Genomic DNA, 17,178 nt, shown 5'->3' with positions numbered 1-17,178 from the left:
CTTCACAATATACTCTCACGTGGGCAGTAGCTCGCGAGTGAACAAATGCACCAATCACACGAAACGGGATACTGCAAACATACGTGGAAAAAAATATGTCAAAAGAAACGTTTATTGCATTTTCTAAAATATCTTTTACCAAATCTTACAAAATAATCTCGATCATCTTATATTTATTCCCCTCAATTTAATAATTATCATCTTATAAATATAATCGTCATTTAGGAAATTATGTTAAGTTATGTCGATTGTAAACAATATATTTAGTACAAAAAATAACAAGTATTAGTCGTTATAAATTATTTCATTTATAAAGGAGATATACAACGTGATTTACATGTTAAAGTATTTTATTTCCCTGAACATTTTGTCTATTATTTAATATAATCTTTTCTTGACGCTTCTTCTCCTCCTTAAATGCTTCGCTATTTGCTTTTCGTTCTATTCGCCTTTCCTGAAAACGACAATAATTACGTTATGGACTTGTGACATGTTATCCATCTACACGATTAACGAGATTATTTTACTTTTCTATAGCCTTTAAGAGCTTTTTTCCTTTGCTTTCTTTCTTCAGAAGTTTCATCTTTGGGTCTTATGCTTAATACACTTAAGGTTGATTTCATTGTTTCTGCAACAGACTGAGACCTTGCTGGTTTACAACTTTCATTCTGTTGATCAAACTGGGCCAATGTTTTAGCAGTCAACTTTCCAGAACATCCGTCTAACACATTTTTTGGAATACCAGTCCTTGAATTCACTCTGATCTTTTGTGGCTGTTACAAAAATAGTTGGGTAAATTACGATTTTGCACAAGAGAAGGAACAAATGAAATTGCTCTAGCATCTGAAACAATGTACCTTTGGTTCAGAAATTAATTTCGGATGATTATAAATATTACTGTATGTACTCAAGATACTTTCACAATCCCATTTTTCTTTTTTTCTTGCATCAACAATAAGTTCTTCCAAGTTATTCTCATCTTCAGAACTGGAATACTCGTTTTCCAAAATTTTCATTCTGTCTTTCATCAATTCAGCAACATTATCAGCCTATCAAAGGAAAATAATACTTCATCCTTTTCATTACAAATATAGTTACAGTTACCTTACATCTTCATTTTTTTGCTTCTCAAATTCTGCTGCATACTGAAGAACTAAATCTGAGTTTGGTGGAATATACCCTTCAATTTCATCACAATCTAATGCACCAATTTCATTTTCGTCGTATGCTGCATACATCTGTAGACATAACAGCATATTCTTATCCGATAAAAATGTGCATGACAATAATAAATATTTACTTTCTCAAATCGATCATCAAGAAGTGTCAGTTGTTCGTTCCTTTTCATTACACTGCTACTCATTGAATATTCTGTAAAACGGGATTTTGTTTCTTCTTCTTTAAAAGTGAACTGAGGCCCATTCAAGCTGCATACCTCATCTTGTCCTTCGTCAGATAGTTGCATATGTCCCTCAGATGAAACATCAGATGCTTGATCTAATTTGTTCAATTTACATTTTTCAAATGTAAATCAGTTGTTTCATAAAGATAACATAATGTGTAACACATATATTACCATATTCTTCTTCTATTATTTCTCTATCACCCTCGCTTGTATTAGCCAATTCTATAAAATTGTCTTCTAAATGATTTTCCGGATCATCATAATCAAAATCCTCATCCATAGCTGCAACTATATCTGGATCCAAATCTAGTTGCAACCCTGAAACTGGGGCTGCTTTATTCAAAAGTCCAACTTTCTCTTCTACATTTGAAGCAAATACAGAAGATGGTAAATTAATTTTAGGTGTATGATTTTTATCATTTGGTTTCGAAGGAGTTATATTATCTACACGTTCCCATTCAGCTGTCAGAGTATTAACATCTTTAAGATGTTGCAAATAGTCATAATCATCGTCGAAATATATGCCGTATTTTCGCTGTTCCTCTTTCTGTTTATCATCTGGCTTTTTCTTCTCGAGTTTAACAGCTTGTGCATCTCCAGCAGGTACAAGAACGCGTTGCGGTGCCGTTTCATCGGCTATCAGTGGATCTCTTTGTGAACGATGAACTAAATGAAATGTCACTGAATTCTTTTTATCAATGAACTTCTTCGTCTTTCCCTTCGGCTAAAAGTTTAAGATAGTAAATATATAATAAAAGAATAACCTGACATACAAATATTTCTATAACTCATCGTATATCTAACGTTTGAAACTTACCATTTTTATTGCTCTTTATTTTGCATACACAGCTAAATTAATAAAAAAACAGCATTCACTTTTTCCAACTATTTACAGATCGAATTCCTCAACATTCTTACGAAAGCACCTTCGTAAAATACGAAACCATGTGTTTCTCAGTGATTCTCAAATCAATTTGAAAGTAGAATTTGTGTACTCGAAGTGGGAATGTTTGATATTTATACTAAAAATTGTCATATTTTTGCACGTTGCTTTTTTTAATATCAAAAATCTAAGAAATATGCTGTTTGTATTAATAAACGTAACGTTGAAAAGTGGATAACCACATCTTTCGTTTTACAATTCATCTTTCTCTTTCCTTCCAACAGTCAACATTAATGGTGTTGATTATTGATATTCGATAAACACGTAACAAACCGTCAAGAGAGCATAGAGAATGGGGCTATTTGACCGTTTAACAAATCTTTTAGGTCTTAGGAAAAAAGAAGTAAACGTTTTAGTAGTGGGCCTTAACAATAGTGGTAAGTCGACGGTCATAAATAATTTCAAACGCGAGGATGACCGTTGCATAGACATAGTGCCCACTGTCGGGTATAATGTTGAAAAATTTTCATGTAAGTTAAACAATGACGAGTGAACGACGTTCGATGTTGAATTGACGTGCTTAAAACCACTATTCTACGTTGTTATTTGCACTAGCTGATCCGTTTAAGCACCTATTGTTGTTATACAATAAAACGAAACAAATACACGAAGATAGAAACATTTATTTTTCAAAAAGAAACGAATATTACATATAAACGATACAAAATATTTTTATTATTTATATTATTAAAAAGTACTTTACATCTTTCTTCTTTTCTTGACTTTTTTCTTTTGCTTTTGATTGTGTAATTCTGGTTGAACAGACTTGATTATCTTTTTCACAGGTGTACCATTCCTGTATTGGTTTTCCACTTCCAGACTATTTTTTGTTGCAGCATCAATGTGTTTCTTAATTTTTGTGTTATCTAAATTACTTCCACTAACAGTAATATCACTAATATCAATATTGCTGGGCCTAAGATTAGAAGAACATGGTTCATCATGATGTAATGGGGTACTTGTACATGGTTTATGTAGCTGTTCAATTATTTCTTTATTTTTCAATGGTGTTACCACAGTATTGCTGCTACTCTGTACTTTTGAATCAGTTAACTCAAATCTCAGTTTTGTTTGTTTTAATTCACTTCTCTTAACATCAACATTCTGTTGACTTGTAGACTGCTCATAAAGGTTCTTAAACTTTTCGTTTTTATTTTGAAAAGTTATAGATTTTTCATTACTGTTAGACTGACTTGAAAGATTAGAATGCTTTCCTACTCTTGTTGTTTCTTTGTGCCTCTTTCTCTTTCTTCGTTTCGTTGCTCCGGGACTGAAAGATTTCTCGATTTGAAATGAAAACTTTTCCAAAAATCCCTCTTCATCTGAACCACTTGGAGTCTGAGAACAAGCATAATTATTTGAATACAATCTAAATGAATATTGCTTTAAGGAAATTAAGAGTTCCACATACACCAATTCCTAATGGATTATCTTCACCACTTTCTCTTGACCAAGTATATGGTTTCTTTTTCAACATTTTCTCAAATGCTATATGTAAATCAAACATTTTAAAGCATACTAAAGATTTTTGTAGTTGTGTTTTAATACTGTTGTTTGGTTCATCATCATCATTTACTAAATCTACTGTAATTTGGTGTGGTCTAGCTTCATTAGTATTATACAGGAGATATATAATTGTGTTCATATAACAATCAGTGTTTTCATCATGTACCCGCATCAATTCTAAATTAATTTGAGTATGTCCTAAATTTGTTTGTACAATGCAATTTGTTATGTCAGAAATATTATCCTAAAAATAAAAGTATATATATGTACATTTATACATCCTATTTTATCAGATGTTAAATGAGAAATGAAACAAGAAATATGTACCATCAGTGTAGTATATTGTTCATGTCGAATATAATAACAATCTATATAATGTTTACAAGTCCTCAAAAAATGAGGTACATTTTTTAAGTTATCAATAGGGACCTCAGACACTAAGTACTCTAAATCAATAGCCATAGGCATTAACCATTTCCCTAAAGTTCCCTGATCTTGATTATTCAAAATTTCTACAGCAAATATATCTTCCTTCGCATATTTATTTGAACATGAGAAATGAAATACATATTTTTCTTTTGAAAATTTGACACAATAGAGGCCAGCATATCTATATAATTGAGAGCCTAGTTGTATATCGACATCTGGAATGTTATCAATAGTTAGACCATCAGTAGTGTCAGGATGAAAAGTGCATTCAATCTTGCCAAATTTTAAAATGTTTAAATTCCACTCAATTTCCAAAATTATAGACTTCAGTTGGTCTATCTGCTTTTTCAATCTGCTTTTTTGTTCATCTATCGATTCTAAAATTGAACAATACTCTAATATATTTTATCTTCATTGCCGATATTATAGGGTTAGATTTTTAAAATCAACAGCTAAAATTCCAGCTCACCTTCGCTCTTCTCTGAATCTTTTACATTATCAAGATTATTTTTTATAACTTCATACATCTCCATAGTTTAATGATTTGCATGAAAGTGGTTTAATGTTATTTTTAAACGATATCGCGCCAATATATGTCTATATATCTTCTTTGCGTTCAGTGATTCTCAATCATTTTGAACACAGAGAGGTGATAGAGGAACAGGTGGCGCTCCGTAAAGTTGTAAAAATATGAAATATAAATAATTGAATATGTTTATTTAAAAGTTTATATCTATTTACGTATTTCTTGTCTATTTATTTCATCTGGTCATTCTGCTTTACGTTTCCTAACAATTCTAGATTATTTAAAATAAGATTAACAATACAAGGATATATCGTTTTTTTTTTTTTTTTTTTTTTTTTTTCAGTTAAAAATGTTAGTTTCACGGCATTCGATATGTCAGGTCATGATCGTCACAGATCTTTATGGGAGCATTATTACAAAGATTGTCATGGTATTATTTTTATAATCGACAGCAGCGACAAGCTACGATTGGTCGTTGTTAAAGAAGAATTGGACATGCTTCTTCAGCATCCGGACGTAGCAGGTACCATTTTCCTGCTTGTTCCCGTTACAGGGAATAAATTTTCTTTATAACGACATATTTTATGGCAAACATTATAGGTCGTAAAATACCGATTCTCTTTTTGGCAAACAAAATGGACTTGCCGGATTCTCTAACTACTGTGAAACTTGTTGCTGGACTTGGTCTTGACCGTGTACAAAATAAACCGTGGCACATACGAGCAACAAATGCGATCACCGGAGAAGGGTTACAGTCAGGCATAGAATGGTTTACTGATCAAATCCGTGACATATACATTAATAAAAGATAAAAATGATTCGAATCGTATCGAGCGATGTTTCGCTTACAACACAGTCAACTAGATAAAAAGCGGTCGATTTATTGCTTTTTCAAAATCAGATATTAACTATTATACATCTGTACATATAATTTTTGAACGTCCGATATGAAACTTTTCGGTTGTGAATACGAACGCCTACCAGATATTTGCGTCTTCACATATTTCCACTTAGAAATTCGGTTTCGAATGTCAGACAGTGGTTGACGAATGAAATTTAAAAATGAAACGAATGAAAAAGACACTCACGTGACTCTACCAATCAACGAATCTGTATAATAAATCGTAAATACTAAATGATAAATGTACATGTCCAATTGTAACGATTACCACTTGTATTATTATTCTTTTCGAATGTTTACTTGTATCGAGACATTTTGTATGCAATAAATTGATGTGTATACTCCTGATAGATGGCGTTTGTAAATGCTTATTCTTCATACGTCAGAGGTTATCTGGTCGCGTAAACTGTATAGTATCGATTTGTGTCAGTTGACAGGGTTTATGTGAATCTCTCGAGTAATTGATGAAATACTTTTGAATACTACGGCCAGAATGAAAGGAAATCATGCTTTCACCACTTATGTTTTATTTACATTTTTGTGCAAATTGATCGAGTGTAACAGTGTGAATAAATATGCGTTACTTATGCCAAATGTTAAACCGAATCGGGTAAATGCATGTTTTTAAAATTTCTAAGATGATTTGTACACGTGAGATAATTTTTTCAAACGCTAACGTAAAAACACATATGGAATATTTTCTAACGTGCTTAACAATATTGTAACGAAGTTTTTCTTTCAAAACGCCTGATCGTAATTTTTATCGTTTAATTCTCAATTGTTATTCGAATCGATGTTAATGAAATAAATAAGAAAATTGCAGCGATATATTTTTTGAATTTTTAGGAGGAATTGTATCTGTGTACTCCAGTGAAAGTAGACCCTTCTGAAAATTACTATTTGATAGGTTTCGAGCCGAATGCAACAATGACAAGTACACACCATATACTTTTGTACGGTTGTGGTAAACCTGGTAGCTCAAAACCTGTATGGAATTGTGGAGAAATGGGGCGTGGTATGAACGATATCGAGGAAACAATGGTGCCTTGTGCAGAAGAATCCCAGGTATATAATATAAAAAAAAAAATGTAAATGAAAAATGTTGGAGAGAATTTACAAATGGTTCATTTTGTTGATATTTCACGCAGATATTGTACGCTTGGGCTAGAGATGCACCGACGTTAATTTTGCCGGAAGGAGTAGGTTTCAAGGTTGGCAGGGATTCTCCGATAAAGTATTTAGTTCTACAGGTTCATTATAGCCACGTTGAACAATTTAAAGATGGTAGCTCAGACAATTCTGGTGTATTCCTTCATTACACTTTACGTCCACTGGGTAAATTAGCCGGTGTTCTTCTACTGGGAACTTCAGGTGTCATACCTCCTAGGAGTGTAACATATATGGAAACAGCTTGTACGATAAAAGAGAACAAAACTATTCATCCTATCGCCTATAGAACTCATACTCATTCACTTGGAAAAGTAGTTTCTGGATATTTGGTAAAACCAGATTATACATGGATAGAATTAGGGAAAAGAGATCCTTTGACCCCTCAAATGTTTTATCCTATACATAATAAGGTTTCAGCTAGTCAAGGTGACCGAATAGCAGCTCGTTGTACTATGTCTAGTAGACGCGATAGTTTGACACAAATTGGCGCTACTAATTCGGACGAAATGTGTAATTTTTATTTGATGTACTACGTTGAAAACGGCGAACCATTATCCATGAAATACTGCTTTACCCTCGGTCCTCCTCGTTATTACTGGAAAGACGATGGACTTTTCAACATTCCTAACGTAGAGGCATCTAGTTTATAATAACGTAGTTGCCTCGGTAAAAAATTGACCTAGGTACCGGACTGTTGACAATGGAACAGAGTTTAACGGAAACATTTAATCTATTTGTTATAAAATAGAGTTTGTTTCTAAAACACCGCAAACTTTCGCATTTAGTATGAAATTGTAAAATTCTTGAAATTAATTTTAGCCATACTTTGTTCCTTTTTACAGTTTAATATCTACTTTTATTTAAACGACTTTTGTTATAAATACTTGGTATTTATTGAAAAACATTATACTTGACTGGTTTTATACCAGTATACGAATGTACTATAATAAGTAGTAATATTTTATATCCGATCATAATCGACAATTATTGTCCACGTAGTGCTATTTATTTGAAATAAGTCCCGTAAGTACTTTTTGTTTTGCAAAAAATGTTTAACTTGGACGTAAAGGAATATCGAAGATGAATCATGCGTTAACGCGTAGACAATTCTAGCCAGTATTATTTCCTGAAACTAAGCGGTGCTTCAGAAATATTATACAAGGAATAATATTGTGGGTATAGGTGGAAAGGACTGAACCAAAATATTTGCATAACATACTACTATGGTGCAATTTTACTCTATGCGTAAGCATAACAAATGAAACTTATTTTCGACGATACACACAGAGGATGCACAGATGCATTTCCATAAATATTCTTTTAAATAATTCACTTAATAATATTATTTGGGTATACGATATAAATAAATCATGCATATACATATATATATATAAAAATATACGAGTTATCTAATCTTTATTTTCTCCTTCTTTCACGCTCTTTCACGTTTCAGTAACTTTGTTAGATACGCCGAAACATTTTGCGGTATTTATCGTTCCGCAAATTGAGTATTCGTTAAAAGTATGTCGATAAGAGCGGACGTACGTTTTTGGAAAACAAATGAACGGAGAAAGTGCATCGAGTATGTATTAAAAGAATCTAACGAAGGTGTGGTCGAAAGGGGACTCGAAAACTTATCGGTGCGTTCTCTCAAAGAAGAGTATGAAGAAAAAGAAGAAGCGATCAATTTTTCTTACAATTTCGTTTCTCCTTTTCCTTCTTCGCCTTGTTCAATGGAAAATATTTATGTTTTAAATATTATGTTTTAGACTTCTTATAAGATAATTGAGTCGACTCTTGAAGTTACCACGTGCAAAACTGAAAACCGGTTTCTCTCATTACGCCGTTCATGTACCCTGTCTTCGTTTCGAGAACGATTTAGCGGCGATGTTCGGCGCGACTCTGCTATTATCTCGCTATGAGAACTAAATCGCTCCTTTTCAACAGTTGCGTCACAATACGCGTGTAAATATCCATTCGTGCAAGCACACAGCGAAGGTGCACGAGAGTAAACGACGAGTAACAAAGTAAATGTAAAGTAGAAAGGAACGATCGGGTGGTGAAAAGTAGAATTAGTATAATTGTAGAATTAGTTGTGTAAAAGCGAAGCAATACGTGGCTGTGAAAGTAAAACGAAGTGGAAGCCTCGGTGCGCTTTATACTTCCGGTCCTCGAACGTGTTGCGACTTGGTTAGCGGTTTTGGTTGCTCCTGCACAAAACGAGAAACCGAGGTCAGGAACGAAAATCGTGAACGCGAAAGTAATAATATTACTTGGTCGGACCGGAGCCGATAGCGGTAGACGTTTGCGCGTTAGCGTGCATTTGGTCAGACGATCTAATATCAGCGCATCTAATATCAAAGGGAAAGTTGACGAAATATTCGGTATGTTAATTGCAGTAACGAATTTTTCGAACGATACGTTCCAAAAAATTTAACTTTCGTTCCAGATTTCGTAACGTGGAACGTTGAAATGAAATCGAACTCCATTCTCGGAGGGGGATAAATTGTCACAACTCTCTCTCTCTCTTTCTACCGGTGAAATGGATTTTCCCGATTTCAGTAATAATTTATCCGTTGTCGCGAGTTGGAGTACGCGATCTTTGTATGTATATGTATATATACAACGTAGCCGACGATCAGGAAGAAGTTCGGTAATGCGTGAATGAAAACGGCACGTCACGCGCGCATAAAAGTATCATCGTTGGTAAAAGCATGTCTCGTCGTTAGGAAAGCGACTGGAAGACATGTGTATGCTCTGCAGGCAACTTCGAAAGTAAGACCTCGATCACGTTTTGTTCGATATCAACTTGGCGCAGGAACCAAGTGGACGCGACCTAAGCGTCGTTTCTTTTTTCTTTTTTCTTTTTTCTTTTTTCTTTTTTCTTTTTTCTTTTTTCTTTTTTCTTTTTTCTTTTTTCTTTTTTCTTTTTTCTTTTTTCTTTTTTCTTTTTTCTTTTTTCTTTTTTCTTTTTTCTTTTTTCTTTTTTCTCTCTCTCTCGCGCGCGGGTTCTATTTTTCAAACGGCGCTAGAAGAAGCCACGCGATTAGTTGATCTCGGAAGTGAACAGATTGCGTTATATACAGTGGTGCATGTTATGTAATGCGAGAAAATGTGCGATCCAGTTCTCGAGTTTTTAAGTAGATAGACCGTTTCTATTGCTTCGGACTAGAGAAGTCCGGTGAAGTTTTCGATTGGAAAACATGTGTATCTTGTCCATTAACGGCGAACGAGGCTACGTTGCGTCGTCTGGAACGCGCGTATTTGTCAATGTGGCACGTCTTCGAAGAATTCTAGCGAGAATAAATACGTGCTAAACGCTCGGCTTTCGAAAGTGTCTGCATTCGTTTCTTTATCTTTCTCGGTTTATTCGAACGGCGAATAAGTGTAAAAAGTGGGAATAAGTAGAAAGAATGGGAGATATCGGGAGGTAGGTAAAACTATAGGTTGGAAAGTTCGGGCAGGTAGGTCGGGCGTAAAATTGGCGAGTGTTCGGGAGGGTGGGGGATAGCCGCGCCAGGGGATGCAGAGCCCCACGGGGGATGTGCTCGCGAATCTGGCAGCGATAACTCCGCGGGAGGAGTGCAAGATCAGAGGCGAGAGGGTGATAGAAGGGAGAAAGAGAGAGTGAGAGGGAGAGAGAGGAAGAGGCACGTGGGATAAGAGAGAAGTTGCGATTGGTTAAGCCGGTTGGAAAAGCCCGGCTGGCTGCTCGACCGGCCGGCACTTCGCTCAGTTCTCCACTGCGTTCCGAACGAACCGGAGCTTTCGCCAAACAGACAGAGCCTGCTTCTTCTGCGTGACATTTTCTCGCGATCGAGCCGGTGTAGGTTCGCGAGGATCGATCGATCGTTTCCACGGTTCGTTTAGAACAACGGACACCTTCTCTACCTTTACCACCTGTTCCTCCTGAACCACCTGAACAGGAGGATCCTTGGAACGTTATCTCTCGTCGTCTTCGTCCTGGTTCCTCGTCCTGGTCCTCGTTCTCGTCTACGTCCACGTCCACGTTCACGTCCACGTTCACGTCCGCGTTCACGTCCACGTCCGCGTCCACGTCCACGTCCACGTCCACGTCGTCTTCGTTGCCGGTTCGCATTTGTTCGAGGTCAAGACGAAGCGAAAGAGAGAGTAGAAGAGGAAACTATGCCTGTGAACGAAAAGGCGTCGCTATTTTTGCTTTAGGATTCCTCGATAGATCTACAGCTATCGTTTACCAACCGAACCGAGCGTTAACACATAGAGGCAGAAGATTCGGTACGATCACGGTAAGTTCTTTCTTTCTTTCATCCTTCGAGCCAAGTGTTACTCGCAAAATACTACGTTAAGAGATATCTGCGTTCTTCCGTTCGAACCGAATCAGTTGGTCGTTATAGGTACCATATATGGAGAATGCAGATACATTTTGCACGAGCGGGAATGAGTTCAGAGTAATGCTTCCCATTAACAAAAGGTCCGTATACACCGCGAGAAGCGATACCGGCGGTATCGCGTAAATTTCATTGGCGCGTGTTACGGTGTCACGCTCGCCACCACTTTAATCGTGGTTGCAACCAGCTTCGATTAAACACACGCGCAAGTCGGGAATTTGAAGAAGAACGCGCTACGTCAATTTACCTGTACAACGTTCGATGTCTTCAATCGACACCTCGTTGTCAATCGACAATAGAGATCGTTGATTTAAATTGCAGCGGAGAACGGAGAACTCCGTTTCGGTGTTGGTTGATCGCGTGTACGTGTGCAATTTTCGCGACGAGGGAATGTCGATAAACGGAAGTTGTGACATCGACTTGGCAAGCTTTTACTAAAATCAGCTCCTCTTTCATGCGAATCAGCCTAAACGACGCGCGACGTTCACGGATAACACATATAGAAACTGTTCGAACTGGGTCGCCACCTTTTTTCCTCCATTCCGCAATACTCTACTCCGCTATCCAATTCTCTCGACTGTTGACGCGCGCGAAATTGCATCTGTGTGTCGAGGATCGGCATTCAGGAAGAGTGCCGTCTTCGTCTGGTATGTATCTGGCAGGGAACCGGTGCTCTTCTCCACCCCATTTGCAGCATTCATAAACCCAAAGGGAAGTTGAGTGGACAGAAAACGCATTCTCATGCCGTTCACGCAGCCGTTCGCGTGTTTTTTTTTTGCATCGGACGATTGAAACCTTCTCGGAGTAGGGTAACTAACAATAAGTATGGATTGGACAATCCTTAACCAGAGCCGTGACCCAGCATAGGTATATCGGTAGGAGACGCATTCGATCAAAGATTACGATATCTGCTGAAATAAATCTCGGCGGAAATGAAAGAGGAGGATCGGTTAACCATCGAACGATATACATACATCTCTGGCTCGTTGTCGTAATTTATTTCATGGGTTTGATGCGGAAGACCACCTAGAAAAGAACCGGAGAAATTCTCATCGACGTAGGAAGCGAACACATGTAAATCGCGTGACCCCTATTCGGGACGGGACACGAGCATTTCAACGGAAGTACAGAAAATCTTTGCAAACTGTACGGAATCTCCGTATTAACGCCTCCCTCCTGTCGTTTTCGTAAAAATCTGCGGATATCGGTGTTAAGCGAAGCAACGACAGACAAGGTTCCGATCGATTTCGACTGGCAAGGCCCGACTACTTTTTCTCGCTTTTCAGAGCTTTTATTGCTCGCGGGACTGCGTATCGGTACGGTTTCGCATACCGACACCGAGAGTATCCCGTACGGGAGGCAGCCACGATGAAAATTTCATCGCACGCGAGACCGAGCGAGCGGCCTGCATACGTAATACACCGTTCTTAGCTAATATAGGCCGGTTTCGTTTTGGGGCCACGTCTCCCCGTCGGCCGTCGATGCGTCTCGTTAAAGTCTCGTTTCACCTTTCGACCAGCTGTTCTCCGCTCTGTCTCGGACTATCGGAAGCTCGAATTTTGCCGAGGAGAGGATCGGTAATTCGGTGGTCGGAACGCATGGAAATTTCGCAGTGGTTTACAAGCCCGTTCACACAGGCGCGCGATAACCTTGTGTGGTCCACGGGAGAGAGATAAAGTGAAACCATGGGGCCACGCTGTCTCGCGATCCAACCTCGATCTCAGGGCCGTTCGCGCCGCACCGTTTCTTCCCGCTCCGGTTTTCGTCTTCCCTTCCCATCTCATCTCGTCTCATCTCGTCTTCTCCCTTCTCGCCTTCTCCCTTCTCGCCTTCTCCCTTCTCCCCTCTTCCCTCTTCCCTCGAGTAACAGGCCACTTAATTCGCCTATATTACATCTTGATAGTAACGTGTCACGAATCAACGTGTTCGCCAACACTCGTTTATTGTTCCCACGCTTTTTGGCTTTATCGGCGAACCGCGAGGGGGGCACGCCGTAATTTCGTGCTTTCGGCGTACCGTGAAATATATCCTCGTGACACCGAGGTGTAACGCGCACCTATCTCCTGTACCGCTAGAGTAGAGACCTGTCTCTCCAAATCTCTTTTCTTCGTCGCTTCGTTGCCGAAGCTGCCGCTTCAATTCTAACGATGCGTAAACGGTAATCCTTTGTAACCCCGTTTCTTCGCCTGGCAAACTCATTCCCGTAACAATTCACTTTTGTTATCTCGGAGTTAGAGAAGCAAGTGCGGACCAATTGGAGAATAATTCAGTTCAGTTCGCGATTCGAGGTTCAAGGTCGAATCACACCGAATCTGAAGGCGGCATTCTTTGCCCTCTCCTCCATGCCGGCCACGTTCTTTCTTTCGGAATCTTACTCGGCACACACAAGGGGAGAGAGGAAGAGAGAGAGAGAGAGGACATCGGCGCCCGAAGCATCGTCTACCGTTACCACGTGTCTTTCTCTCCTCATATCTCTTTTCCTTGGGCTCCCCCTTGTGATATGCCACGGTCGCACGTGCAAATGCGATGGAAACATCCCTCGAACCGACCTACTTTCGGTTTTCAAATCATCCTTCGCTTCGCCGTTAGCTTCGTATCTCAGCTCCCACTGATTTGCACGTGTCTCGGGTGAAAGTATTACACATATGTATATTACCGTACATATTACCGACGCTTTTCGCTAGGAAGGAAAGAAAAGGGTGCGCGTACAGATTCTTCTCGACCCGCGCCCCCCATTCAGAATTCAGTTCTTTCAACCTTACGCGCCGGTTGTATCCACGATAAACTGCGTAATTGGTCGCGCTGACCAACCCGAAATTATTCCAGAAACAAGCAGATCCGCCGAGCGAAATTTCATGCGAATTTCACTGTTTCAGACGATGCCGGGAGGAACGACTTGTCTATACAGATTGTTATTCTTGGCAGGACTGTTCTGCTGTTCCCCTTGTCAAAGTGCTTCGTTCACCTTTGAAAACAAGACTGGTGAGTCAATTATTTCTATCTTATCGTTTCTTTCCTCGAGAGAACACTCGATTACGCAAAGAGTCGTTGACAGGACTCGATATATCTCGCCTATGCGACGAGCTTTGCGGATGGTCGCGTGCCGCAAGGAGCTGTGGGGGAAAGCTCGATTCTAAATGCCAGCAATTTCTCCAACGGTTCGATCCAACGGACCTTTCGATTAATAGGCAGGTTGCATTTTGTAAAAACGTAGTACATATTGCCATCGTCGAGAAATTTTACGCGCGCGTGCGCGCACCTGTGTTCGCGCGTGTGCCTAAGCGTGTGTGCCGGGTCAGTAGGTCACTCAGCTCGGTGCTAAAAGAACGCACACGCGTATCGATACACATGCAACGTAGGAAAAAGCTTGTATACACGTTTATACCGGCCTCTTAGACCATCGTCCAACTCGAGTCAGTCTTTCTCGGGCGATTATTACACCGAGAGAGTAACGTTCTACGTGCAACGCGCAGAAACCAATCAGAATCGAACGAAAAAGGACACCGGTACCACCTCAGCTTTGAACGGCAGCGATCGCGCGACTCGCGACAATACAAATGCAAGCTCTTAACCTTAGGGAATGGAGCAGCTATGTATATACCTACATTCGTTTCCCATCCTTTCTTCGCTCTCAGCGTTCCGTAAAGCGCACGGTTTCTGTTGACAGGGCAAAATGAAAGCAAACCGCGCGTATTTTCACCGAGGATGGACTACGACGAGTGGACGCCACTTGGCCGCGGGGATCCTCTGAAGAACAACCCGACCTTCGATTACGTTCCTCCTGTGCTCGACAGAGTTCAATACTGGCTGGATTCTCACACGACCGAACCATCCGCGAAACGCGACATTCTTGTTCTCGGGGTGACCGCGAAGAAGACCAGCCCGAAGATACCGGAACAGTTCTTCAAGTTCGTCGACGGGCCAAAGTTCACGAGATCGAGCCACCAGCAGGAGGTCTCGTACAGGAACGATTTCACTGGAAGCACCGGCGCGGAACCGCCAAAGATCGTGCGAACCAGTAACTTCCGGAACGGACCGACCGATTATAGAAACCAGAACAGAATTCAATCGATACCAGCCAGCTATTATCCCAGTCCGTTTTACGGTGAAAAGACCAAGCCGTACACGATGATGGTGCCTCCACCGTTGTCTCACGGCAAGGAGAAGATCGTGAGTTTCGTCGAGCCTACTCAGCAGCAGTTCAACACGCAAACGGAAGAGGGGCCGGTGCTTCGAGAGTCGCAGTTCTACGCGGTGGTACCCCCGTCCAAGGGTTACACCGGGCAACAACATCCGGGGAAATTGCAGTCTCAAAATTCTTCAAAGTATCCACCTAGTAAAAGTCCGATCGAAACGGTGTCGCAAGTCGAAACGATCAAGAGCGTGTACGGTGGTCCGTCGTCGGCGGCCCAACCTACCAAGCCGAAATACGAGACCGTCACGACGCCCTCCGTCTCGTTCGAAAAGTCCAATTTGATTTACCAGTCGACGCAAACTTTATCCGGCGGGTGGCCGACCAGTAGCCACGGCGGAGGTGCTGCCCCGTCGACACCGAGCACGTACCACCACGCCAGCCAGCACACGCGGCAGACTCCCGACTATTCTCTAGACCAGTACGAGACGGTCGATCATCACGCCGCGGCGTCCGCGAACCACGAAGTAGTGGTCGAGCAGAACGCGAACATCATAGTCGAGGGGGATAGTAACGAGAACGGAGAAGTGGTCCTTGGTCAGAAGGGGCTCGACTCGTCTAATACCTTTTCAACCACCACCGTCTCCGTTACCACCACCACCGTCGGCAGCGTGGAGAAGGTGGCGAACGATACGGAAGCGGTAACTGAATCGTCGGAAAAGATGCACATCGTTCTCGCCAATTCGCTTGGGAATCTCGACGCGGTCGAGACGTCGCACCAAGGGAACAAAGGAGCGGCGGTGGCGGTCGTGATGCCGAACAATTATTCGGAGACAACGGCGGAGGCAACCGCGACGGATTTACCGGAACATCGGTGGTCGACGATGTTGAACGAGAATGAGAACGCGTCTAAAATGGAATCGCAGTCTGTTCGAAACTCCGCCGTGACCGGCTCGTCTCCGATCCTCTTTCCAGAGGCGTCGCAGCCTGTTTTGCATCAACAGCACGCGTCGCTGCCCGCCGCCGGTCCTCCGTTCTCCGCCAGGCATCCCGCCGATTCTCTACACTCGTTCGGACCACCGCAACCGCCCCTTTCCTCAATGATGCATCATCACGCGCAGCCTAGGCCGAACCACCACCACCACCAGCAGCATCACGCGGCGGTGCACTTTCTCGGTAGCATGCGGCCAAACCTCGGTTTTCGCGCGCCTGCCTCGATGCCGGTGTTCCCGCCGATGACTCACATGCACGCGCCGCCACCACCGCCTATTGCCCCGACGATCGATCATCGTCACCCGGTATCCTCCGCGATGGTTACGGATCAGTCGGCCAGTGTGACGGCCGTGCAGCTGAACGGAGCGTCGGAAGATCGATTTCCCGATCGGCATCCACCTCGTCTACCAGACACCACCACCTCGATATTCACCACACCGACCGTTCCACCGTTCCTGCCTACAGCCGTCTCCCCCTCGCCCGACACCAATTCGTCGCTACCACCGGTTGTCCACCAGACTCCGAGACCGAGAACTACGACCAAGAGTAACGAGAACGGGGAGCAGAGGAAAGAGAAAGAGAAAGAGAAAGAGGAAGAGGAAGGGAAGAAGCCCTCTACATCTTCGCAGCAGATTACTACAGTACCAAGCCTGACCACCGATCCGATTTTCTCCCATTACAAACAACCGGCCAAACCTATTCGTGGCCCGATGTACCTGATTATTCAAGGCCATTCCAAGGTGAAGACTTACAAACCCACGGTGAGCAAGCATGGCGTGCCAGTGGAGGGGAACGAGATCGGG

General features: G+C 41.2%; 5 protein-coding genes across 5 annotated transcripts in view; 3 read left to right on the top strand and 2 right to left on the bottom strand.

Annotated features, from left to right (window-relative positions):
* Positions 1 to 340: 340 nt before the first annotated feature.
* LOC108579221 (protein LTV1 homolog) lies at positions 341 to 2,303 on the bottom strand. The gene is made up of 7 exons (XM_017942702.1): positions 2,223 to 2,303; positions 1,577 to 2,129; positions 1,301 to 1,497; positions 1,110 to 1,238; positions 858 to 1,049; positions 528 to 773; positions 341 to 454 (listed from the first exon to the last, which is right to left on the bottom strand). The coding sequence occupies exons 1-7, from the start codon at positions 2,223 to 2,225 to the stop codon at positions 341 to 343; spliced, it is 1,434 nt and encodes a 477-aa protein (XP_017798191.1). The 5' UTR covers positions 2,226 to 2,303.
* Positions 2,304 to 2,877: 574 nt separating this feature from the next.
* Positions 2,878 to 4,816, bottom strand: LOC108579130. Its single transcript, XM_017942581.1, has 5 exons — positions 4,753 to 4,816; positions 4,182 to 4,660; positions 3,760 to 4,098; positions 3,115 to 3,686; positions 2,878 to 2,920 (listed from the first exon to the last, which is right to left on the bottom strand). Exons 1-5 carry the CDS (start codon positions 4,814 to 4,816, stop codon positions 2,878 to 2,880), a joined length of 1,497 nt encoding a protein of 498 aa, XP_017798070.1.
* Positions 4,817 to 5,181: 365 nt separating this feature from the next.
* Positions 5,182 to 5,621, top strand: LOC108579129 (ADP-ribosylation factor-like protein 6). Its single transcript, XM_017942579.1, has 2 exons — positions 5,182 to 5,332; positions 5,410 to 5,621. The coding sequence occupies exons 1-2, from the start codon at positions 5,182 to 5,184 to the stop codon at positions 5,619 to 5,621; spliced, it is 363 nt and encodes a 120-aa protein (XP_017798068.1).
* A 512-nt stretch (positions 5,622 to 6,133) lies between these two features.
* LOC108579228 (peptidylglycine alpha-hydroxylating monooxygenase) lies at positions 6,134 to 7,644 on the top strand. Its single transcript, XM_017942710.1, has 3 exons — positions 6,134 to 6,320; positions 6,557 to 6,775; positions 6,859 to 7,644. Exons 1-3 carry the CDS (start codon positions 6,204 to 6,206, stop codon positions 7,528 to 7,530), a joined length of 1,008 nt encoding a protein of 335 aa, XP_017798199.1. The 5' UTR covers positions 6,134 to 6,203; the 3' UTR covers positions 7,531 to 7,644.
* A 3,432-nt stretch (positions 7,645 to 11,076) lies between these two features.
* LOC108579219 overlaps positions 11,077 to 17,178 on the top strand; it is a 6,399-nt gene continuing 297 nt past the window's right edge. The window contains exons 1-3 of the mRNA XM_017942700.1: positions 11,077 to 11,148; positions 14,127 to 14,232; positions 14,918 to 17,178. The exon at positions 14,918 to 17,178 is cut by the window's right edge and continues 297 nt beyond it. Of these exons, the coding sequence (XP_017798189.1) occupies positions 14,130 to 14,232; positions 14,918 to 17,178 (2,364 nt within the window). The 5' untranslated portion in view covers positions 11,077 to 11,148; positions 14,127 to 14,129. The remainder of the gene's footprint in view (positions 11,149 to 14,126; positions 14,233 to 14,917) is intronic.

This window comes from Habropoda laboriosa, unplaced genomic scaffold (genome assembly GCF_001263275.1).
Source record: "Habropoda laboriosa isolate 0110345459 unplaced genomic scaffold, ASM126327v1 scaffold64, whole genome shotgun sequence".
Lineage (NCBI taxonomy): Eukaryota > Metazoa > Arthropoda > Insecta > Hymenoptera > Apidae > Habropoda > Habropoda laboriosa.
Note: the sequence above shows the minus strand (reverse complement) of the source record. Positions and strands in the feature narration are given on the sequence as shown.

Excerpts from the sequence above, each read along its gene's own strand:
- LOC108579221 (XM_017942702.1), bottom strand. Across the intron at positions 1,498-1,576 it reads AATAATAGAAGAAGAATATG|ATCAAGCATCTGATGTTTCA; the intron begins GTAATATATGTG and ends TGAACAAATTAG. Across the intron at positions 455-527 it reads CTCTTAAAGGCTATAGAAAA|GAAAGGCGAATAGAACGAAA; the intron begins GTAAAATAATCT and ends TGTCGTTTTCAG.
- LOC108579130 (XM_017942581.1), bottom strand. The coding sequence starts at position 4,816 with ATGGAGATGTATGAAGTTATAAAAAATAATCTTGATAATGTAAAAGAT. Across the intron at positions 3,687-3,759 it reads ATAATCCATTAGGAATTGGT|ACTCCAAGTGGTTCAGATGA; the intron begins GTATGTGGAACT and ends GCTTGTTCTCAG. Across the intron at positions 2,921-3,114 it reads CCTGTGAAAAAGATAATCAA|GTGCTTAAACGGATCAGCTA; the intron begins GTCTGTTCAACC and ends TAACAACAATAG.
- LOC108579129 (XM_017942579.1), top strand. The coding sequence starts at position 5,182 with ATGTCAGGTCATGATCGTCACAGATCTTTATGGGAGCATTATTACAAA. Across the intron at positions 5,333-5,409 it reads TCAGCATCCGGACGTAGCAG|GTCGTAAAATACCGATTCTC; the intron begins GTACCATTTTCC and ends CAAACATTATAG.
- LOC108579228 (XM_017942710.1), top strand. The coding sequence starts at position 6,204 with ATGAAAGGAAATCATGCTTTCACCACTTATGTTTTATTTACATTTTTG. Across the intron at positions 6,321-6,556 it reads CAAATGTTAAACCGAATCGG|GAGGAATTGTATCTGTGTAC; the intron begins GTAAATGCATGT and ends TTGAATTTTTAG. Across the intron at positions 6,776-6,858 it reads CTTGTGCAGAAGAATCCCAG|ATATTGTACGCTTGGGCTAG; the intron begins GTATATAATATA and ends TATTTCACGCAG.